The following is a 20,304-nucleotide window of genomic DNA, read 5'->3' as shown; positions in this document are numbered from 1 at the left end:
TGAAATAGGGATACAAGAGCTTATTTGTATTTGAAGGTCTATAAGGCAGAGTATAAGCTCACACCAATCCTTGTTATTCTCTGCAAGAGAAAATCAGTTTCTATTTCACTCCTCAATAACACTGATTAAATATCAGTTTGAAAATCAGTTAAATTAAGAAGACTAAATCCCAGTTTGAAAATCAGTTAAATTTAGATGAAATTACTCATTCAAAATCATTTGGATGAGGAAATTGTCAAATAATTGTAAGTTGTCGTCTTAGAGAACATGAAGGGAGCACATTCATCATATTCTACCAACTGCAACATACCTACCTTCAATGCACTCTCTGTAAGGACCATAACGGGAGCAAATGTGGACCCATGTACAAATTTTTACTGCCTTAGGGTTTGTTTCGTCCTGTGACTACTAGGTTCGTTAGTCCTTCACATAACTCTCCAACAAAATGAATCCAAGAGTGGAATATAGACTCTTTACACGCAATTTATTTTCTAGAAAGTCTATACAGAGAAATGAAAGTTGCAAGTATAAGAATTATGCTTCAAAAATGAATTTTCTTGTGTAGTGAGCTATACCAAGGGTATGCTTTTGCAAAGTTTTATAACAGAAAAATTTGTCAAGAGGAATTTATTAAGGAAATCTCTTGTTAGAAATGAAATCCAGTTGAGTTGAGATAAAGTCCATAGTTACAAAGAAGTATTGTTGTGGAAAGCAATTCCACTATGACATTCCTGTACATTTTAATACAATATAAAAGGAAATTGATGTGATTTCCAAGCTACTTGAATCCATTGAACACAGAGAGAATCAGTTGAGAACTGATGAATGAACATGGAAATCGATGTAATTCCTAAGCTACTTGAATCCATTTTGAACACAGAGAGAATCAATTGAGAACTGATGAATGAACATGAGCTGAAGCAAAAGGACACTATCATTAAGCTAGTCGACCCTGAAATTGAAGAAAATGATCATGTCAAACAAATCTACTAGCAGTGTACTAATAACGGTAAAATCGACTTGCAAGAAGAAAGTAACTTAAATACCACATTTGTTGGAAAATGAAATCAATCAAAAAATGTTCTAACCAGAGATGAAGTTGATTCAAATGAAAGAAGTTCAAATCAGGGTGAGGTGAACCCAATAAATGAGATGTCGATAATCCCAGGAAAAATCAACTAGCAACAATGAAGGAAATCGATTGAAAATAATTAGTTAATTCCATTGTTAAGATTTCAACTTGGATATCATTTGTTGCCCAAGTACATTCTCTTGGAGAAATCGACCTGCATGTTAGGATGTAAATAAGTTCCAATTAAACAGAACATTTTTATTTGAGGGGAATTGAGGTCCAAAAGAGCAGAGTTCTTGGCAGAGGAACAATATAACTGCAAACACCCATTCAATATCTATGACTGTAGATTGAAGTTCTGCAACCTTGGAAGCACTATTGAGTACTTAACCAGAGCTGTAGAATCATTGGTACTTTATTAGATTTGATATGCAATACAATGCTTGATTCGCCTTGATTCCCATTTATTCTGTTTAATTTCTGCATACTGATTCCTACTGATACCGTTCCAACTGCTTGAAACAATAACATTTTCAAAAGGTCTCTTTCACTCTCACTTCAATTAGAACAATACCCCTTTCTCTACTACATTCATGCACATATGCTTACATTTCCAATTCTGCAGATTGGTTTTCATGAAATTAACCAATACTTGTTTTGCATCTAACGAATTCACATAACTAAACAAAGCACTGAAAATATCACCAAAACTGAGTGGCCTCTCTAGTATTACAAGAAGATTTATTCAAAAGAAACAAGAAGTTATTTTAAACTACCCTAGAACAAGTCCATGTGGATGCTTATTTATGACATGCCACAATGCTGTCCATCAAAATATTTTCCTAAAAACTGTCTCTATATTGGGTTTCAATGGTAGGAGTTTTAGAGTTTTCCCTGATGATGACTTGATTTTAAAATAACTTACTTACTTGGGACCATTCACCCTTAATTTCAGAGGTGGCCGTGGTATAGGAGGCAGGCACTCATCTAACAGTCGAAAGCCCTTTACAAAGGGGAATGGTACCAGCATAGAGAAGAAACACAGACGGTTTGAAGAGGATGATGGATCTTCCAAAGATGAACGATCAAATAAGGTCCAAAAGCTGGAAAATGATGGTGAATTATAGGAATCTGAGACTTCCAAAGCTGCTGAGGATAATTGAGCACCTCAGATGATTCAGCAGACCATGCCATACGCTTTATTTTTTTATTATTGATTATAGCTTTATTTTCTTGAACAAATTTTGGGTTTCATATTGTATTTCTTGCCTTTTCTTTTTTCCCTACAAAAGGTGTAGGCATTAAAAATTTTGAAGTTAGAGATGTAGGATAGTTTTAATGTTTTGGATTTGAAGGCTGAATTTTTTAAGGTGTAATGTTATAGAACAGCTTTGCAATTACCTGAACTCGAGAAGCAGCGTTTCATGGCAATAAAAAATTGCCAAAATATAAATACTATATAATTATAAGTTGAGCTCATATATTTGCAAAATCTGTTAGATTCTTACAATTATTATTCTTTTAGTGATGAGATTAGTATGTTGTTAAGTCAGCAGAATGGTACCTGTCTCTTCATGTTATTATGTAGCAAAATGGTACCATGGAAGGAATATGACCCACGAACATATAGTGGTGGAATTTTACACAACCTAAACCATTCTTATTGAATTTTGTGGATATTGTCATGATTATGGCTTGGTAATTAAATAAAAAGTAATTAGGTTCAGTCCTTTACAATAAGTGATGAATATGCACATTAGTATGGTGACAAGGTCTTTAGTTATTGCTATTGTTAACCATAAATCCTTCCATCGATGGAAACATTTCTATGGATGAAAAGTGAAAATGCAGTGTGGTGTGTGCTGTGATATCCTTGAAGATGAATAAATGCATTCTACTGTGTAGCTTTTAACTTTTGATTCTCATTAATACCATAGTATTCACCGGTACACCTTTGCATTGTCTTCTGTGATATTCAACCTGAATCTTGAAAACCCTGCATCTGTTCATTCCTGATATTATGCAATAAAAATTGCTAGTGTTATAAATGAAATTTGAAAATTAGACATGGCTACTCTGTTTTAATAGTTGGTGAATGCTAACCATTAACTATTTGAACCCTTGGTCCTTTTGTTAGACCAAAAACGCATCAGGCATGGCCCTTATGGCGCATCAAAGAAGGATCTCAAGCTTCAGCACATTTGATCCATTTGATCAATCAACCTGGCATCCATGAGAACTGGTTAGTAGTGGGTAGTTCTTTCTACGGTTCTCTCCACCACTTCTGAATTGACAATATAGTAGCATTACCAAAAAGTTACTCTTCTTGGTACTTGTCTACCCAGAGCAGTGTAATGAACACCGTAGATCCATTTTCACTATTTACATGAGATTGACAGTAAAAAGTAGAAATGTGGACACGACACTAAAAAAAGCAGCATGCGAACAAAAGATGCCAACTAGTCAAACATTGCTCAGATCTGCAACCAAGATAATGGAGTATTGACATCTTGATCTTCCTTTCCGCCCATGAGCTTGCTTCTAACTTCAAGGAATGCTTTAACGAAGTCAATGTTATTGTTCAATCCCCTAGTTTTCATACAATCCTTAGCTATTCTTTGAGGTCTACCATAATACGTCACATTCCTGGCCATATAAGAATATGAAACCACTGTGGCCATGGGAAACTTATAAAGCAACCATAAACAAATGTATTGCTGGCAACAAAACTCACTTCTTTTAATCTTGAATTAAAAGCTTGATGAATTGCTACATCGGCGCAGTTCGTAATCTTCCAAAGAATTGTTTGTTGGCAAAATGCCCACACTATGATCTGTGCTACTAAGTGATACCGTATCATCATCCACCCCAAGCATGGAAAGGGTGAGATGGGTTTGTATATCATGCCCCCCCTGATTTTCTACAATGTCATCCTCATCTGAAGTATCCATATCCTTGATCATTGTATTCTGGCACCACGCCCAGTCAGTCCTCTCATCTTCTCCTTGTAGTAGTTTTAAAATCTGCCATTAATCATATCTTGGTATTAAAGAGTAAGCAGAGATGAACAGATGTGGTTAACATAGAGTGTTTTATAGCTAAAAGAAAATGTAAGAGAAATTGCACCCTAAAGTAATTTTTGCAGGTAAAGAATACCCTCAAAAAACACACGAGGTAGTAAAAACAAGCCCCTGAAGCATATAGAAATGAATAGAGGAAGATAAATTACTCGGCTCATGCAAGGACGGTAATGAGATGTTTCCCTTAGACAAAGCGTAGCAGCAAGCATCATTCTATGCATTTCATTTGTATCATAAACATTTTGCAAACATTTGTCAGCAAGACTTTCCATATTCCCATCCTGTAAGAGTGGTCTTGCCTGGTTTCAACATTTACAGAAGGTTAAACATGAGCCCCTAATAAGGATAATCAATATAAATAAACATGAAGAAGAGAGTCAATTGTAAAAACCAGGACTTACCCACATAATCAGGCTTTCTTGACCCTTGGGACTTGCTGTATCAATTGGCTTCCTTCCAGTTATTAGCTCAAGAAGGACCACACCAAATGCATACACATCCGTCTTCTCATTAACCTTTCCATAAACAAAGTATTCTAGAGCAAGATACCTGTCAAACTACAATCACAATTAGTGAATTTACAAATTGGATAACTTTAATCTGAAAATGGCCAATCGAAACTGGGAAGATGCTTACATACCCAAATGTTCCTAAAACATCGCTGCAAGTGATATATGAAGATGTTGGTGCCCACCTTGCTAGCACAAAATCTGACAACTATTATAATAACACGCACATTAATTCTGTTGAAATTTTTCATTAGTGCAGAATTCCAAGTTTCAGTTTACAAGTCTAGATCACTAAGATCTCTTCAAATACTGAATTGTGCAATTTAGTCTTGATTCTTCTTGCAGTAAAAAGATTTATACCTGTGGTTCAAACTCTTCAGAAAGCAAGATATTGGAAGACTTTACATCTCCATGAATGACAGATTGAGAAAAGCCATTATGCAAGTAATCTAATGCTTCAGCAACTCCTACAGCCACTTTTAATCGCACTTTCCAAGGAAGTATTGGCTTTTCCTCTCCTCCTGAAAAATATATACATAGTCAATAGCTAGGACTATAATCAAATCTCAGAAAAGAGAAAATGAAAGACCCTGCCATACAATACATAACATTATGATGCTTAAAATGTACTACTGCTTAATATTTCTACACGATTTCATGATTCTTAAAATGCAATACTATTGAGTATATACCATGGAGATTCTCTTCAAGGTTTCCTCTAGATACAAAATTATACACCAGAAGGCGGTTAAGGCCTTCTGCACAGTAACCGATAAGTGTAATGACATGGTTGTGCTTCAATAGAGTAAGAATCTCAACTTCAGAAAGAAGCTCTTGCTCTGTTTTGGATGATGAATTCAAGATTTTCACTGCCACCGATTGTCCATCAGGAAGAAATCCTCTGTACACCTTACTGCAGCCTCCTCTTCCTATAAAATTCCCTGCAAGAATAAGGATGTTACATAATTGAATTGAGTTCACAAGGTTAATATACATTTCAAGGGAAATTTCCCATTCAAAACAGAAGCACAAAAATGAAAAACTCCATGAGGAAAACTACAAATGCAACCTGTTGAAAAACCAGAAGTAGCAGATTGCAACTCCTGATATGTAAAATGCCTGCAGGTTTTACTTTGACAAAGGAACTCTAATCTCCTTGCCAAACAATTTTCTTCTCGATCAGAATCATTCTGCTGACTGCAAGGAAACCCTTCTTCTTTAGAGCATGCTTCAATTGGTGCTACCTCATTTGAAGACTGAGCTTCATGTTCATAGTTGCAAACCTTCTGCATAATCTGTCCTTTCAAATGAAGCTCTCCAGTTGCCTGTGTAAGCCTATTTGGCAACTGTAGTGCCCATTCAACTACATATGTTTGTTTTGATGTAGACTGTGGAGTAGGAAGCTTGGTCAGTGAATCGGCTCCACGTAAGAGGGGCCATCCAGGTACTGATTCTCCTTTCTCTGTAATCAGTCCCGAAGTCACCCTTTTGGGAACCTTTTGGTTAAGAACTACCCACTACTAACCAGTTCTCATGGATGCCATAACAAAAGGGAGAAGCATGCCAAGGAAAATGGCATGAGTAAAGAAGAAATTGAAAAGGAGATTTATGAGTTGAAGGAGAGATTCAACATAGTCAAAATGAGGCTTGAAAGAGAATACCAAAGGTAGAGATGGGACCTAAGGAAGAAGGCCAAATTACTTGTCAGAAAAAAGATTTTAAGAGGAAGACCCCTAAAGCTAGAAAGCTAGGGAGGAAGATGAAGCACCTGTTGAGCCTAAAGTTGAATTAGTTCACTATTTTGAACCAGAGCAGGGAATAGTCCTTGATGATGAGGAGGATGTTGAAGAGAGACTATCAGAGAGTCTCATGGACTGCATAAAGAGTTCAAATCAACATATGGATTTGTTGATAGAAGATATGGTGGAAAAAGCATCATAACAGTAGAGGGAGCTACACAAAGAGGATGTTGATGAGACAATAAATGAAAGTCTCATGGGAGGTTAGCTAGAAGTGCTCGTAACATATATACCATATGGGGCTAAAGAGCTTGGTGATTATGATACTGATGCTATGTGTATAAATGCAGATGATAAGGATTTTCAAGAGGGACAATCATTCATAGTTGTCATAAGAATAGAAGAAAGAGAAGGAGTACCTTCCTAAAGCATGGAAGGAAGACAAAATTTGATGTTGGAGGCATCAGAAGAGGCCAAGTAACCTTTTATTTTTAAAATTGGTGAATTTTATGTGAATGCATGCTTTGCATGTGAGGAGAATGGACAACTGGTCCAAAAGGAGAACGAGAGCATTAAATTGATCCAAGAAATCCAAATTGAGGTAGTAGATGCTAGACAATCCTCAAGGAAGGATGAGTTTCCAAAAGGAAAAAACAATGCATAATGAAGCCAAGATAACCTTGCAAGCAATTTTCAGAAGTGACCATGGATCCTAGCAGCCATGTGAAAGATGGATAACAAAACCAAGTTTATGTTAAGACAAGGAAGGAGGCAAAATTATCCCTCAAATGTCATTAAGGAAGAGGCCTTGAACAATCAAAGAATGCATCTATAAGAGAGAAATTGTAGAAGAGGGGATGAACAACATCATGATGCAATGTTCTTTAGAGATCGGTTGATCAATCCAAGGTTTAAGGATTGGCTTGAGTAACATTGTTCAAAGAATGCAATCAATAAGACAAAGGTGTCGAGCTTATTGCTGCAACTGGAGAGCTTGGTTCAACAACAAGAATTATGAATGTTGGCACCCAAGGTATAGTACAATTAACCACAAAGAGAGACTCATTGTACTTAGTTGTAATATATAGACTGTTGTATAGACACTCTATATAACAGTGCAATTTGTCTTATAGCTTTACTAATTCTTTAGCAACAGTGCAATTTGTCTTCTTACCCTCCACAAGTCTTAACAATCAATTCTTCAATTATATGTTTAGCACCCTTCACTTGAAGATAGGATAATTCTTCCCATCAAGCTTAACGTTGGGTAGAGGGATGCTTTAAGATGAAGCTATCCTCCCCCTTGCTCAACAATTCTCTACAGATCTCAGAACAGAACCAAAGGTAATCTCAGGAACAACGTACTATACTACTATGACAAAGAACCACAATTCTGAAAGAAACATCAGTTTGGTTAGGATCTTCAAACAGCTACCAAGGAATCAAGCAAATGCTGCTCTGCAATTCCAAGACTTTAAGTATCCAGATGCATTGCATTGCTCTATGGCACATCAATGCAATTAATTAAGCATAGAAATAACATCTCTATGTAGCAGCACTTAAAATATTACAAAAGGTGATCATTCACTGAGGTACATTCCAAAAAATATATAATTATTGTTGCCACATCATTCAGGTTTAGAATAATAATCTATTGGAATGGACGCATTGATAAAAATTCCATTGTTGAGTTTGGGTTTGAGTTATTTCTTTCCTCTAACTGCTCTCCAAAGCTAACTATTCAAACCAAGTCACCCTTCAATGACATACAACTCACAAGGTTCTCAAAGGCAGAAAAATCAAAAGCGTATAACAGTTAATATGTCCTTTACTGCTCCATTTTCAGGTGAAAGATTCTCAGTAATATAAACAGATCTTCCAATAGTCAACATGTAACAACAACCAAGAAAATATAGGAATCCACCAATAAACTATAATGCAAGGTGTTTTTTCTCTTTTCGAAAGGTTTCCATGAAAAACTTGTTCAAATTCATTTGTAGAGTAAGCACATAAAACGTTAATGTAATTAACCTTGAGCATGGAACATAATTCTTCTTAATCTCCATGATATTCAAGAATCAAACTCCAATGGCAGCATTGGCTTCAACACGTCTTCCTTTTATCCCTTCAAAGCTGCCATGGGTCATGATGGCTTGATCAATGATCGCATGCTCTTAAGACCAACAGTCTATACATAATTAGACTACAGTCTATACAACAGTCTATACAGACACTGTGTTCAATCCAGATTTTGATTACAAACACCATTGAGGCCATACGGTATCTCCAATTTTTCACATCATTGAGGTCATCAGTATCTCCAGTTTCAAACAGCATTCAGGCCACATTTGCTTCAAAGTGCTTACAAGTATTGTCAAATGGCAGTACATTCTAAATTTACTCATATTACACTTGAGAACTAGAACACATACCGCTTGAGAAGAGAGCTGCTGCCGCTTCAAGTACCTCAAGCTCAAACTAGTCTGTTGTTCTTTCTTGCATCAAAAGAACTGAGTACAATAAGAAACAAGTTCCATGAGTATAAAATCAACAAATACAAATGAATATTACATTTTTTATCATCACCCAACGAACAAGAACCAAACAAAACTCAAGTCTAAGGGAAGGTTTATCAACTTGATGTCGAAAGAAGTACATGAATAGGTACACCCCATCTTCCGGAAAGCAATTGCAATCCCTGAGAAAATAAATCATCTTATTGTCTACCACAGTACAGACTATCGACATTTGAGACAAAAATTCATTCCCAAGTAGTCCAAAGCACCTCATAGCAGTTTATCTATTACAAATCAGACAATATTAATACAACAGATTTCTTGCCTCGAAAACTTTTCAGCAATAATAACTGTCAGCAATATACCAAAAGTGAGGAGAGAAAGATATTGAGAACGGAATACAGGATTGGAGCATATTAAAGAAGTACCAACCAAGTGTAAAACTAGGAAGAACTGAGATATTGAGACCTCAGAGGTTAAGGAACTAGTAGGTAACTGGTTTGTATTTTTTTTTTAAATGTATACAAGATCTGATCAGCAAGATCTGATACGCTTAGGCCTAAATCAAGATCTGATCAGCAATAATAACTGTCGTAGAAATATTGGCAAAAGTTCAACTGCCAATATACATGAAATAAATGCCATATATATATGATTTGCATCGACTAAACGCTGTGGAGTAACATGATCTTGGTTGGAAAAAGGAGCATGTAGTGAAAAAGAAAGGTTGGAATATAAATCAGACCATTCAGTAAAGCAAATAAAATGATGTTTGGAACAACAAGGGGCTATTAACATCCATTCGCACTTTTTGCTTGGGAAGGGAAATCAAGAATTCTTCTATTTTTTCCCAGATCCACCTATTGGAAGATCCAGGCTCCATGTTTCCATAAGTCCAGATGCTATATGTTTCCCATATACTTAAGGGCCCTACAACCCTATCTTTTGCCAATAAAAATAACTACTGCGCCACATTTTAGACAACACAAATCTAATATTTTTTAGCAGTCTGCATTTCTGGGTTTGTGAGAACAATTTGGAGCCACGGTTATATTTGCTTCCAAACCAACGGAAGCATTCAACGTTCACTGGCAAAGTGATTATCACCCCTGTTCCAACTGCAGAGGCATGAATCCACCTAATTTGGCCTTCCAGAACAACTGATAATCTGTAAAAACAAGACATATGAAGCCAACTTACCCTGGTTCAAAAGCCGGCTACAGATGGGCAGGACCTGCATAAAGGGGCCTAATTTCTCGCGCTCAGCCAACAATTCGGTCAAGTACCGACTGTTGTTGTTGCTGCTGCAGTGGCATGAGCCGTTCAAATCCAAGAAACAATGGATACCGAAACCAGAGAAGAATAAGCGGATTGAAATCTGAAAATGCAAGAATATCCCACCGAAACTGCTGCTGCTAGATTTGTGAACTAGGATGAAAAAACCTATTTCAAAACCATTTTTATACAGGGACCCAGGGAGCCATATACACCAAAACAGCGGGCTGAATCCGTCAAAACAGGGAGCCACCCTCGCTCCGCCCTCCATTTCAAAATAAATCTAACATCCCATGACCAAATCGACCCTCACAAACCACTCCCAGGACCAAATCGACCCTCACAAACCACTCCCAAACCAGAAAACCCAAACTGTAAATCAAAATGGGGGCGATTTTGATCAAATACGATTCCGCAAATATCAAAATGGGGCGATTTTGATCAAATACGATTCGGTTAGTTTATCCGCCCTGGGCTAAAATAAAAAAATAAATTAATTTTTAAATAAAATATGGGCTAATTATATATAAAAAAAAATATTATTTTAATTAAAAATTCGCCCCATTAAAATATAAAAAGCCTTAAATTTCGCCAATGGGCAATTATTCGCCCCTAAAATTAACCTTGCTTAGTGGGTAGGAGAACACCATCAAGGAATGGATCATATCAATGTTATTAGATATTGGACCATATCCAATGTGAAGAGGCCACATCTCGATGAAAATTAGGTTTCAATCACCACTATTAGACTCAATGTGTAGGAACAAATTTTAGAAACTTATCCTCTATTTGTATATAACAATGTAAACTTTGAAACGGGAATTGATACTGTTACCCGTTTTGTAAAGATAGCAAAAAAGTGACCCGATTTTGAAAAGGGGTGATGCAGAACACACATGTTTTTTTTAGAGCATAGTTTTTGGCACTTTAATTTTTTTTTATGTACATTGTGTTTTAGAATGGTAGTGATTTTCATGCTGATTTTAAAAAGTGGTTATTCTGCATCAGACCCTTTTTTTAAAAGACCTATTTTTTGACTTTAAATTTTTTTATTGTATGAAATGTAAATAATTATTTTTTAAATTTAATAATTTTGGAAGTGGTCTTCTTCTTCATATTATCTTGTTTTTATTTTTTATTTTTTTTGTAGTGAGGTTTTTATTGTTTTGCATATTTAAAGAAGAAGGTCGATATTTTTCATTTTCGATATTCTACATATTTATACATTGTTAATTAAATTTTCAATCCAAATGAAATAATTGTCTCTAAAAAACAAATATAAAAAAGACAAAAATAAAAAAAATAAAAAATGTTAAAAAAAATTATCTCATAAACCATAAAAGAATTTGGAATATATATATATATATATATATATATATATATATATATATATATATATAATTAAGTAAAAATAGAGAAATTAAGAAAAAACATTAGCAAAAACTAGGAAAAAAATAAAAATAAAAACAAACTAGTTTAAAAAAAAATAGAAAATTAACGAAAAAAATAAAAAAACTAGTAAAAATAATATTAACAAAAAACAAAAATAAAATCAAATTATAAAAAAAAAAATACCCAAAAAATATGAAAATGGCGGAAAATATGTCTTTTCAAACGAAAAAATAAATAAAAAAAATAAAAAAACATTCACAATTTATAAAAAAATACCTATTCTTTGTTAAAAAAATTTCAAATTAAAATAAATAAATAAATAAATTAAAATTATATTAAAAAACCCAAAAAATGCATATTTTTGATTTAAAAAAAAGAAGTTAATAATAATTATTTTTATTAAACCTAACATTTTTATTTAAAAAAAAATTAAAATTAAAATTACATTTTTTTAAACAATTTTTTATTTCTTTTTTATTAAAAAGAATTATAATTTTTTTTTAACATTTTTTTTTTAAATCAAAAATACAATAAATTGAAAACATTTTAATTTTTTTTCAAAAAAAATTGATTTTTTAAGTTAAAATTTAAAAAATTATTACAAAAAAAAAAAATTGCTTTTTTTTTTTAAACGTATTTAAAAAAAAAAAAAAAAAAATATTGCGGCCCTCCGCCGCCCGTGGTGGCGCGGCCGTGGGCAGAGGTGCCTGCTGGCCGGAATCACCCTCCCACCCCCGGCCGCCCGTGGTGGCGTGGCCGTGGGCGGAGGTGCCTACCAGGGCCGCCTGTGGTGGCGCGATCGTGGGCGAAGGTGCCTGCTGGGAGGCACCTCCGCCCACAGCCGCGCCACCATGGGCGGCCGAGGGGCAGAGTGCCGCAGTTTTTTTTTTTTAAATAAAAAAAATCCGTTAAAAAAAAAAAATTAATTTTTTTTTTTTTTTGTAATAATTTTTTAAATTTGAAATTAAAAAATTAATTTTTTTTGGAAAAAAATTAAAATGTTTTTAATTTATTGTATTTTTAAATTTAAAAAAAAATGTTTAAAAAAAATAAAAAATTAAATTTTATTTTTTTTAAAATAAAAATTGTAGGTTTAATAAAAAATAATTAGATTTTTTTTTTTAATAAAAAATATGCATTTTTTTGGTTTTTTGTTTGTTTGTTTGTTTGTTTGTTTTTTTTTTTTTTTTTTTATAATTCGAATTTGTTTTTGGTTTTTTTGTTAATATTAATTTCACCAGTTTTTTAATTTTTTTCGTTAATGTTCTATTTTTTTTTAACTAGTTTGTTTTTAATTTTAATTTTAATTAATTATTATTATATATATATATATATATATATATATATATATATATATATATATATATATATATATATATTTTTTTTTTTTTTAAATTTTTTTTCCCGGTTTTTGCTAATGTTTTTTTTTTACTTTCTCTGTTTTTACTTATATATATATATATATATATATCTATATATATATATATATATATATATATATATATATATTCCAAATTCTTTTTTCATTAGTGAGATATTTGTTTTTTTAACTTTTTTATCTTTTATTTTTGTCTTTTATATATATTTTTATATTTGTTTTTTAAGTAATCAACATTTTAATCTTAATTTTAGTATTTTTTAATTTTTTGTTAATTTTTTATTTTTATTTATTTATTTTTTTTAATCTAGTTTGTTTTTAATTTTTCTATTTTTACCTACTTAATTTTTAGTTTATTTCAAATGTTTTTTTCTTTTTCTTTTCAGTATATATATATATATATATATTTTTTTTTTTTTTTTTTTGCTTTTGCCAATTTTTTTTTATGGTTTACAAGTTTTTTTTTTTTTTTTTACTATTTATTTGTTTATAATTTATAATTTTTTTTAGTTTTTTAATTTTTGCCATTATTTTTTTTTGTTTACATTTTTATGATTGATATATTTTTTTTAATTAATTTTTTTGTTGATTTTTTTTAAAGTTTTATATTTATATTTTATGTTTTGTTTTTATTATATATTTTAATTTATGTTTTGTTATTTTTTAAAACTTTTTTTTTTTGTTTTTTGTTTTTTCATTGTTTTAATTTATTTTTATTTTTATTTTATTTTATGTTTTCATTATTTTTTAAAATTTAATGTTTTTCAGGGTCATGATAAAATATTTTACGCCATTATTTTGAAATGTTGATATTTTACTTTTGAAAAAAAAAGTGTTCTTCCCGAATTAACACTATTCGTTTTTGAGGGTGTTTTTTGGATAATTTTTGCCCAAAAAATTGGTTTTCACCGCCATTTTTAAAACATGTTGAAAATTTACACACAAAAAAAAGGTGTTATTCCAACATCAACACTTTTCGTGTTTAGCACTGTTTTTGATGTTTTTTTGGGGGTTTTTTGGCTAGAGTTCCCGTTTTGAGTTTATAGTTCCCATTTCAAAGTTTACATTGTTATATGATGTGGTGGTTAATTGTGCCTACCTTTTCTTCTCTCCTTAAATGCACAAATAACCCTAATACATTATTGGACATGAATCTATGGGACCATTGATAATTGTGTGGCTAGGGGAGGAACCAAATGTCTCCTTGCTCAGGTGATAGATGGTGCATTTCAAAATCTCTAATCTCTAGGGGAAGTGTGTCATTTTCATATTTATCATTCATACATATAGGGACAAGTTAGAAAGAATCAAACTACTATTAAATCATCAAAAATATGAAAAGTTCCATTAGTCTATCTTTCCTTGATTATGTGTGAAAACGAAATCCAATTATATTTTTATTATATTAGCAAGGTATAAATATGGACAATGTTTTATACATAAAATATGGAAAACTATGACATCAAAAGTAAGGGAAATGTTCAAAATAAAGATTATTGTTCATTGTAGGAAACATCAAAGATATTAAATACCTTAATATACAATCCATGACATGAATATGAATAAATACATAACTTATCCTTAAAATGACACATAAACGTCATGGATTAGTGAGTTGGAGAACAACATCAAGGAATGGATCATCTCATTATTGGAGTTTGGTCAATATCCAATGTTAATAGGTTACATCTCAATGAAAATTAGGTCTCAATCATCATTATTAGACTCAATGGGTTTAAGATTCTCCAAAATAGTAGGAATAAATTTTAGAAATTTATCCTCTAGTTGTATATGATGGGGCGACTAATTGTGATTACTTTCTCTCCTCTCCTCAAATGCACAAATAACCCTAATTCATTATGTATCTCCTTAATTAGGTGATAGATAGTGCATCTCAAAATCTATAATCCCAAGGGTAAGTGTATCATTTGCATCTCTATCATTCATACTTGTAGGGACAAGTTAGAAGGAATCAAGTTATTATTAAATCATAAAAAATATGAAAGGTTCCATAATATCGAATAACACCTCTTTCCACTTGTTCCATAAAAGAAGAAAGAAAAAGATATACATGAATACATTAACATTGATCCAAAATTATACAATCCATGGAATCTTACTATTATCTCTCAAGAGAAATCTCTAAGATATGGATGTAAGGATAGGTTTAGTAAAAATGGATTCACCCCATCTAGAAGTAAACCTCACAAGGGGACAAAATTAGAAAAAAATATTGAGTACTCACAGTTGCTCCCATTTATGACAATAGGGTTTCTAAAATACTAAGTCAGACTAGTGTTTATAGGGAGGGTGTATATTGTTCACCACAATTATCAATGTGCATCCAACCATAAAGTAATAAATTCTATATAGGTTGAGATATATTCCATTATATTTATGTACTATATATAATTATTGTGCATGATATTTATACCTTCTCAAAATGTTTTATAATGTGGACCCTTTATCAAACATAAAATAAAATGGTAAAGTTCATTTCTCAAAAGAGTAATAATGTCAAAATTCTATTAGTCTATCTCTGCTTGATTGATTGTGAAAATGAAATCCAATTATACTTTTATTATATTAGCAAGGTATAAATATATACAATGTTTTCTACCTAAAATATGGAAAACTATAATGTTGTGGGTAGCTATTTCACACTTCTTGGTGTCTCTAAATTGATTATAACTGTGATCTTCACAGGGTCTACCACCAAGGCTTCTCCACATACCACGTGACCTAGCAAGATCCCAAAAGGGACACAGAACAAACATTTCTTCAGATTGAGTGTGATTTGGTACCTCCAGCATGTATCTAGCATCAAGCGCAGACTTGCTACGTGGCGCTTTACCAGTCCAAACACTATCCAATCGTCAAAGTATACCTCCAGAAATTTGTGAATAAAATCTTTGAACACTGCGATGACTATGCACGAGAAGATCGCTAGCATGTTCTTCAGCCCAAAAGGCATCACAGTATACTGGAAGCATCCCCATTTAGTGGCGAAGGTCATCTTACTCCTATCCTCCAGTGCGATCTTGATCTAATGGTACCCTGACAACCCATCAGTAAATGAATATGCTTCTTGGACGCCAACATTATCTAGTACCTCATCGGTGAATGGAGTTGGGAAGGGATCATGTACACAGGCGTCATTCAACTTCCTGAGATGTACGCATATCCGTATCTCATCCTTCTATTTTTTGTCCTGAACTACCATTGGGCTTACCCAATCAGACTCCTTGGCTAGTTCAATGATGCCTACTGCAAGAATTTTATCCAACTCCAAGCGGATCCTTTCTTTATACTTCAGGTTAAGGCAATAAGGTCTTTGCTTAACTGGCTTCACATTTAGTTTTAGAGTGATCTTCATGACACCCAAGTCTCCTATTATCCCTTTCAAATCTAAAAACTTCATGCGAAACAGATCCTGATATTTTCAGAGTAATTCGACGACCTTATCTACTATCGCGTCATCCTAGTAGTCCCCAATATTTGCAAACTTTGGCTCTGCCTCCGTGCCAATGTTCACCTGTCTAGTTTTGAGCTGCTCGGTTATGTCTAGATTCTCTAGTTGCAGTCCTTCAACTTCATGGTGAACTTCAGTCTCTGGAATATTAATCTTCCTTGAGTCTTCGTCTTCTTCTTCCACTGTTACATCGTAGCACTCCAGTGCATGGCTCATCTGGGTAGTCCATTCAGGTTGAATCAAATCTAGAGGGTCCTGCGGTATCCTTAAGATCGTTACCTTAACCTCCTGCAATGCTTCGTTGATACATTCAAACCCATCCTCGAATCGAAACGTCATAAAAAATAATTGGCACAAAACATCCCACTCTTTAGTGTCGTGGTGGAGTTCTGTCTCCAAGTACCAATTCATCGGTATAACATCCAAGGTATGACAAAACATATGTACCCACTCCGACCGAGGCTTTGCTCCATACACTTCAGTCCATTTGGCTAAATGGTCACGCAGATCATTCCTACCATCATATTTTTCCATTAGTTATACTTGTGGGTGACCAAACCACACTCTCATCATTTTTCTGTATACGCGCCAATCATCAAAACTGTCCTTGTGTGTGCCCCGCCATCTCGCAGGCGTAGCATGCAACGCCTAGTATAGGGCCTGGAATCGATGCTTCTCTGGCACTTCTCTCTCAAATGCATCCAAAAAGTGATCAACATCAGTTAAACCATCATAATAAGGCACATTTCTTACCTCTGATGATACATAATGCAATTACTTGGTCATCATATTACATCGTAGCGTAGATACTTCATGCAGTTGATTCTGTCAGTGCTCCAATTATTCATCTAAATCTAATGTGCAGGAACTTTCATGGTCCCATGTAATACGTCCATCTACCATTGGATTCACCCAATCCTAATCTCGCGCCATTATCTTGTAAATTTGGTCCAAATCGTCATCACTTTCATAATCACGGACCAATTCAGTATAGCACAGTCCTTCGGCATGGTCCAGGCGAACTACTACTCAAAGCGATTTCTTCTTAAATATCATCTTCCACTTCTTCAAATTGATTACCCCATTCATGTCGGTGGCTCAATCGATCCCAAGGAGCGCGGGGTATGGATTGCTATCATCCACAATCTCTATCACTTCAAAATCAGCTAGTGCGCTCACGCCTTCAGTATCAACTATTACCCCTTGCAACCTCCCCATTGGGATGATTTTCTATTGATTTTCCATCCTTAACTGAATCAAAGACCACTGTAGCACAGGTGTCCCCATTCTCTCCCATGTATGTCTTAGCAAAACGTTCGCGTTCGACCCAAAATCTAAAATAACTTTTTCCATCTCATATTCTCCTACTTGTGCAATAAGCCTCATCTCATGCCCTATTCTTGTCTTATGCTTGCTAATATTTTTGACTATGCGTGGTCTATTAGTAGAATTTTCCTTCCCAATGCACCTATTGATAAGCTCTTGCAGTCCTTTCATAGCCTTGCTATCACGCAACAATTTCATGTAGGTCTCCAAGAACGTGGTAATCATGGACGGGTCCATTTCTTTAGCCGACTTCTCCTGACTTCCTAAGGTAGAGGCCTCAACGAAGCTTTTCTAGATTAAACCTGGTCTCCTTTTCTGGCGCTTTGCGGACCCACTCACCTTCTTCAAGCTGCTTCCCCTTATCTTCACCAGTCGTCGCTCTGCTCCATAGCACAATATTTACCTTAGGATCTTCTCACGATGCTCAGCCCTCATCATCTACAGGTTTTGAGTTGGCTACTGAGGCTGCACCCCCTTCTTGTGTATCTTAGCTAACAATATAGGGCAATCCTCCATCGCATGGTCAAAATGAGTACAATAGTGGCATGATAGATGTGTCAGGTACGGGTAGTCTCACGCGTAGTGTCCTGGCCCCCCACAGTTGTAACAAATGACTTGCCCTCGACCTCTACTAGGTCATCCTCCACCTCGACCTCGTCTGCGCTCCTAATACTTGCCTCACGCTCCTCCAACGCCTTGGTCTAGAGGTCGGGTTTCTGCCTGCACCCTGTATGCAGGTCTTCTATCCATCATTAATTCATAACTATGACAATTGAGCTCATCATGACCTACTAATTGAAAAAAGTTGCAGAAGAGTTGTTGCGGTGTCTATACGAATTTCTATAGCAAATGGAAATTATTTGTCGCATGTTTTCCAGCTACTTGACAAATAGCACACCATAGTGTGGGCCTTGTACTTGGCCTTGCCAGAGCTTCCGACCTCATAGGCATTGGTCCCCCTGCTGCAACATAATTTGTGAAAACTAGACAGTGATATTTGTCATGGCCCTGGCTTTTGCACTTCAGGCACCAAACTTCTTCGTGCACCTCAAGTTGAACTATTCTATCTTTCTTCAGACTCTGCATTTCTAGGAAAAGGTTCTACAACTACGCGTGAATCTGCTGAACCCCTAGATTGGCATATTGCATCGGTGTCTCGTGCAATCTCATCGTAGTTTCCAGAGCTTCTACCTGGGTTTTAATCTTCTGTTGTGATAGCACAACCTTTAAATGGGGCAAGAGCGAAGCCACAAACCATTCGCGATGGTTCCCATCAGTCAGATTCATGTTAGCCTCGTGGATCGTACACTTCAATCTCTGATCCAGATCCCAACGTGTCTCACCAGGCTTCATCGTAACCTCTTTGAATCCCACAATTGATTGCACTTCAGACTTAAGTCTGTTGAATTCCTTATTCAGTGTAGTCTGGATATTTGCTAACATGGACATCAGATTATCAGTGTAGTACTTAATGTACCACGTTAGCGCACGATCCTGCAAAGCACTAACCAACATTGTTTTCTTCATTTAATCATCTGTGATACCCTGAGCTTCCCATATAGCCTTTGTGATGAACCAAAATTGGTCTGGATCTTCATTTCCCACACCCTTGAACACAAGTAGCTTTACAGAGTTCGCCATACTAAACGATGGCAGAGGTGGCGGTGGTGTAGGTGAAGGCATATGCGGCGGAGTTGAAGATGGAGGTGGTGTGGGAGGATGGGGTATTCACGGGAACCCTTGCTTTATCAACTTAATAGCACTCTGCGGAGATGCTTACATTGCTTCCTCATCGTCACTCAGATGGGGTTCAATTAGCGGGCTATATTCAGGGCTTGTTCTTCTTTTGTTCTTGAAAGTCCTTCCACTTCGCGTAGCCCCAAACATCAAGGTAGCTGCAAAACCTGCTTTTCACACAAGAGCATCTTAATCCAAGTATTTAACGATTTTAAATACTTACTTCATGGCCCCTTAAAGAAGCAACACTCTGCTTCACTATAAATAACCGAGGTATCGATCGCGAATTCTGTCATGAACCCTCCTATGATACGATCAAGCCAATGATCGATAGCACACATGATCTTATCTTTAGAGGCTTCTAATCTCTGCACTAACTTTGGGGTCCAGAGTATTGGACCATCAAGCCTCCACCTTCCTTGGTCATTTGCAAATTTCATGATCCACTCATATAACTTGACCGGGAGAAACAAAAGAATTTCTCATGTATTTCTACGTATAGATATCTATCGAACCATTGTTCTTTCGTCAATTGTGGTTTCCTGTTCTCTTGCGCCACAAATTCATGGATCTTTTTATCCAACCAGTCTTTGATCTCCTTCTTAGTTGGATTCCAATGATGCGACATCACACATCTCAATATGAAAATCTCGGTCCCAGCAACGAAACTATTTGTTGGCTTGATGGGCCCTGACTTGGGTTCAACGTTGATTAGCCAAGCAAATCCCTACACTGCTGACCCTTTCGGCATCAATCCATGAAGCGCGAACTGAAGTCTCATCCCAAGCAGTATGGAGGGATGCAGGAA

General features: G+C 34.9%; 1 protein-coding gene across 1 annotated transcript; it reads right to left on the bottom strand.

The window, feature by feature from the left end:
• Window positions 1–3,807: 3,807 nt before the first annotated feature.
• On the bottom strand, window positions 3,808–16,844 carry LOC149263620 (protein kinase STUNTED-like). Its single transcript, XM_089389404.1, has 9 exons — window positions 16,713–16,844; window positions 12,248–12,398; window positions 5,731–6,123; window positions 5,354–5,602; window positions 5,022–5,182; window positions 4,793–4,869; window positions 4,554–4,701; window positions 4,302–4,451; window positions 3,808–4,095 (listed from the first exon to the last, which is right to left on the bottom strand). The coding sequence occupies exons 1-9, from the start codon at window positions 16,842–16,844 to the stop codon at window positions 3,823–3,825; spliced, it is 1,734 nt and encodes a 577-aa protein (XP_089245530.1). The 3' UTR covers window positions 3,808–3,822.
• Between the last annotated feature and the right edge of the window lie 3,460 nt (window positions 16,845–20,304).

Source organism: Pinus tabuliformis, chromosome 6 (assembly GCF_031772625.1).
Source record: "Pinus tabuliformis cultivar Carrire ecotype Pingquan chromosome 6, CPIR1, whole genome shotgun sequence".
Classification (NCBI taxonomy): domain Eukaryota; kingdom Viridiplantae; phylum Streptophyta; class Pinopsida; order Pinales; family Pinaceae; genus Pinus; species Pinus tabuliformis.
Note: the sequence above shows the minus strand (reverse complement) of the source record. Positions and strands in the feature narration are given on the sequence as shown.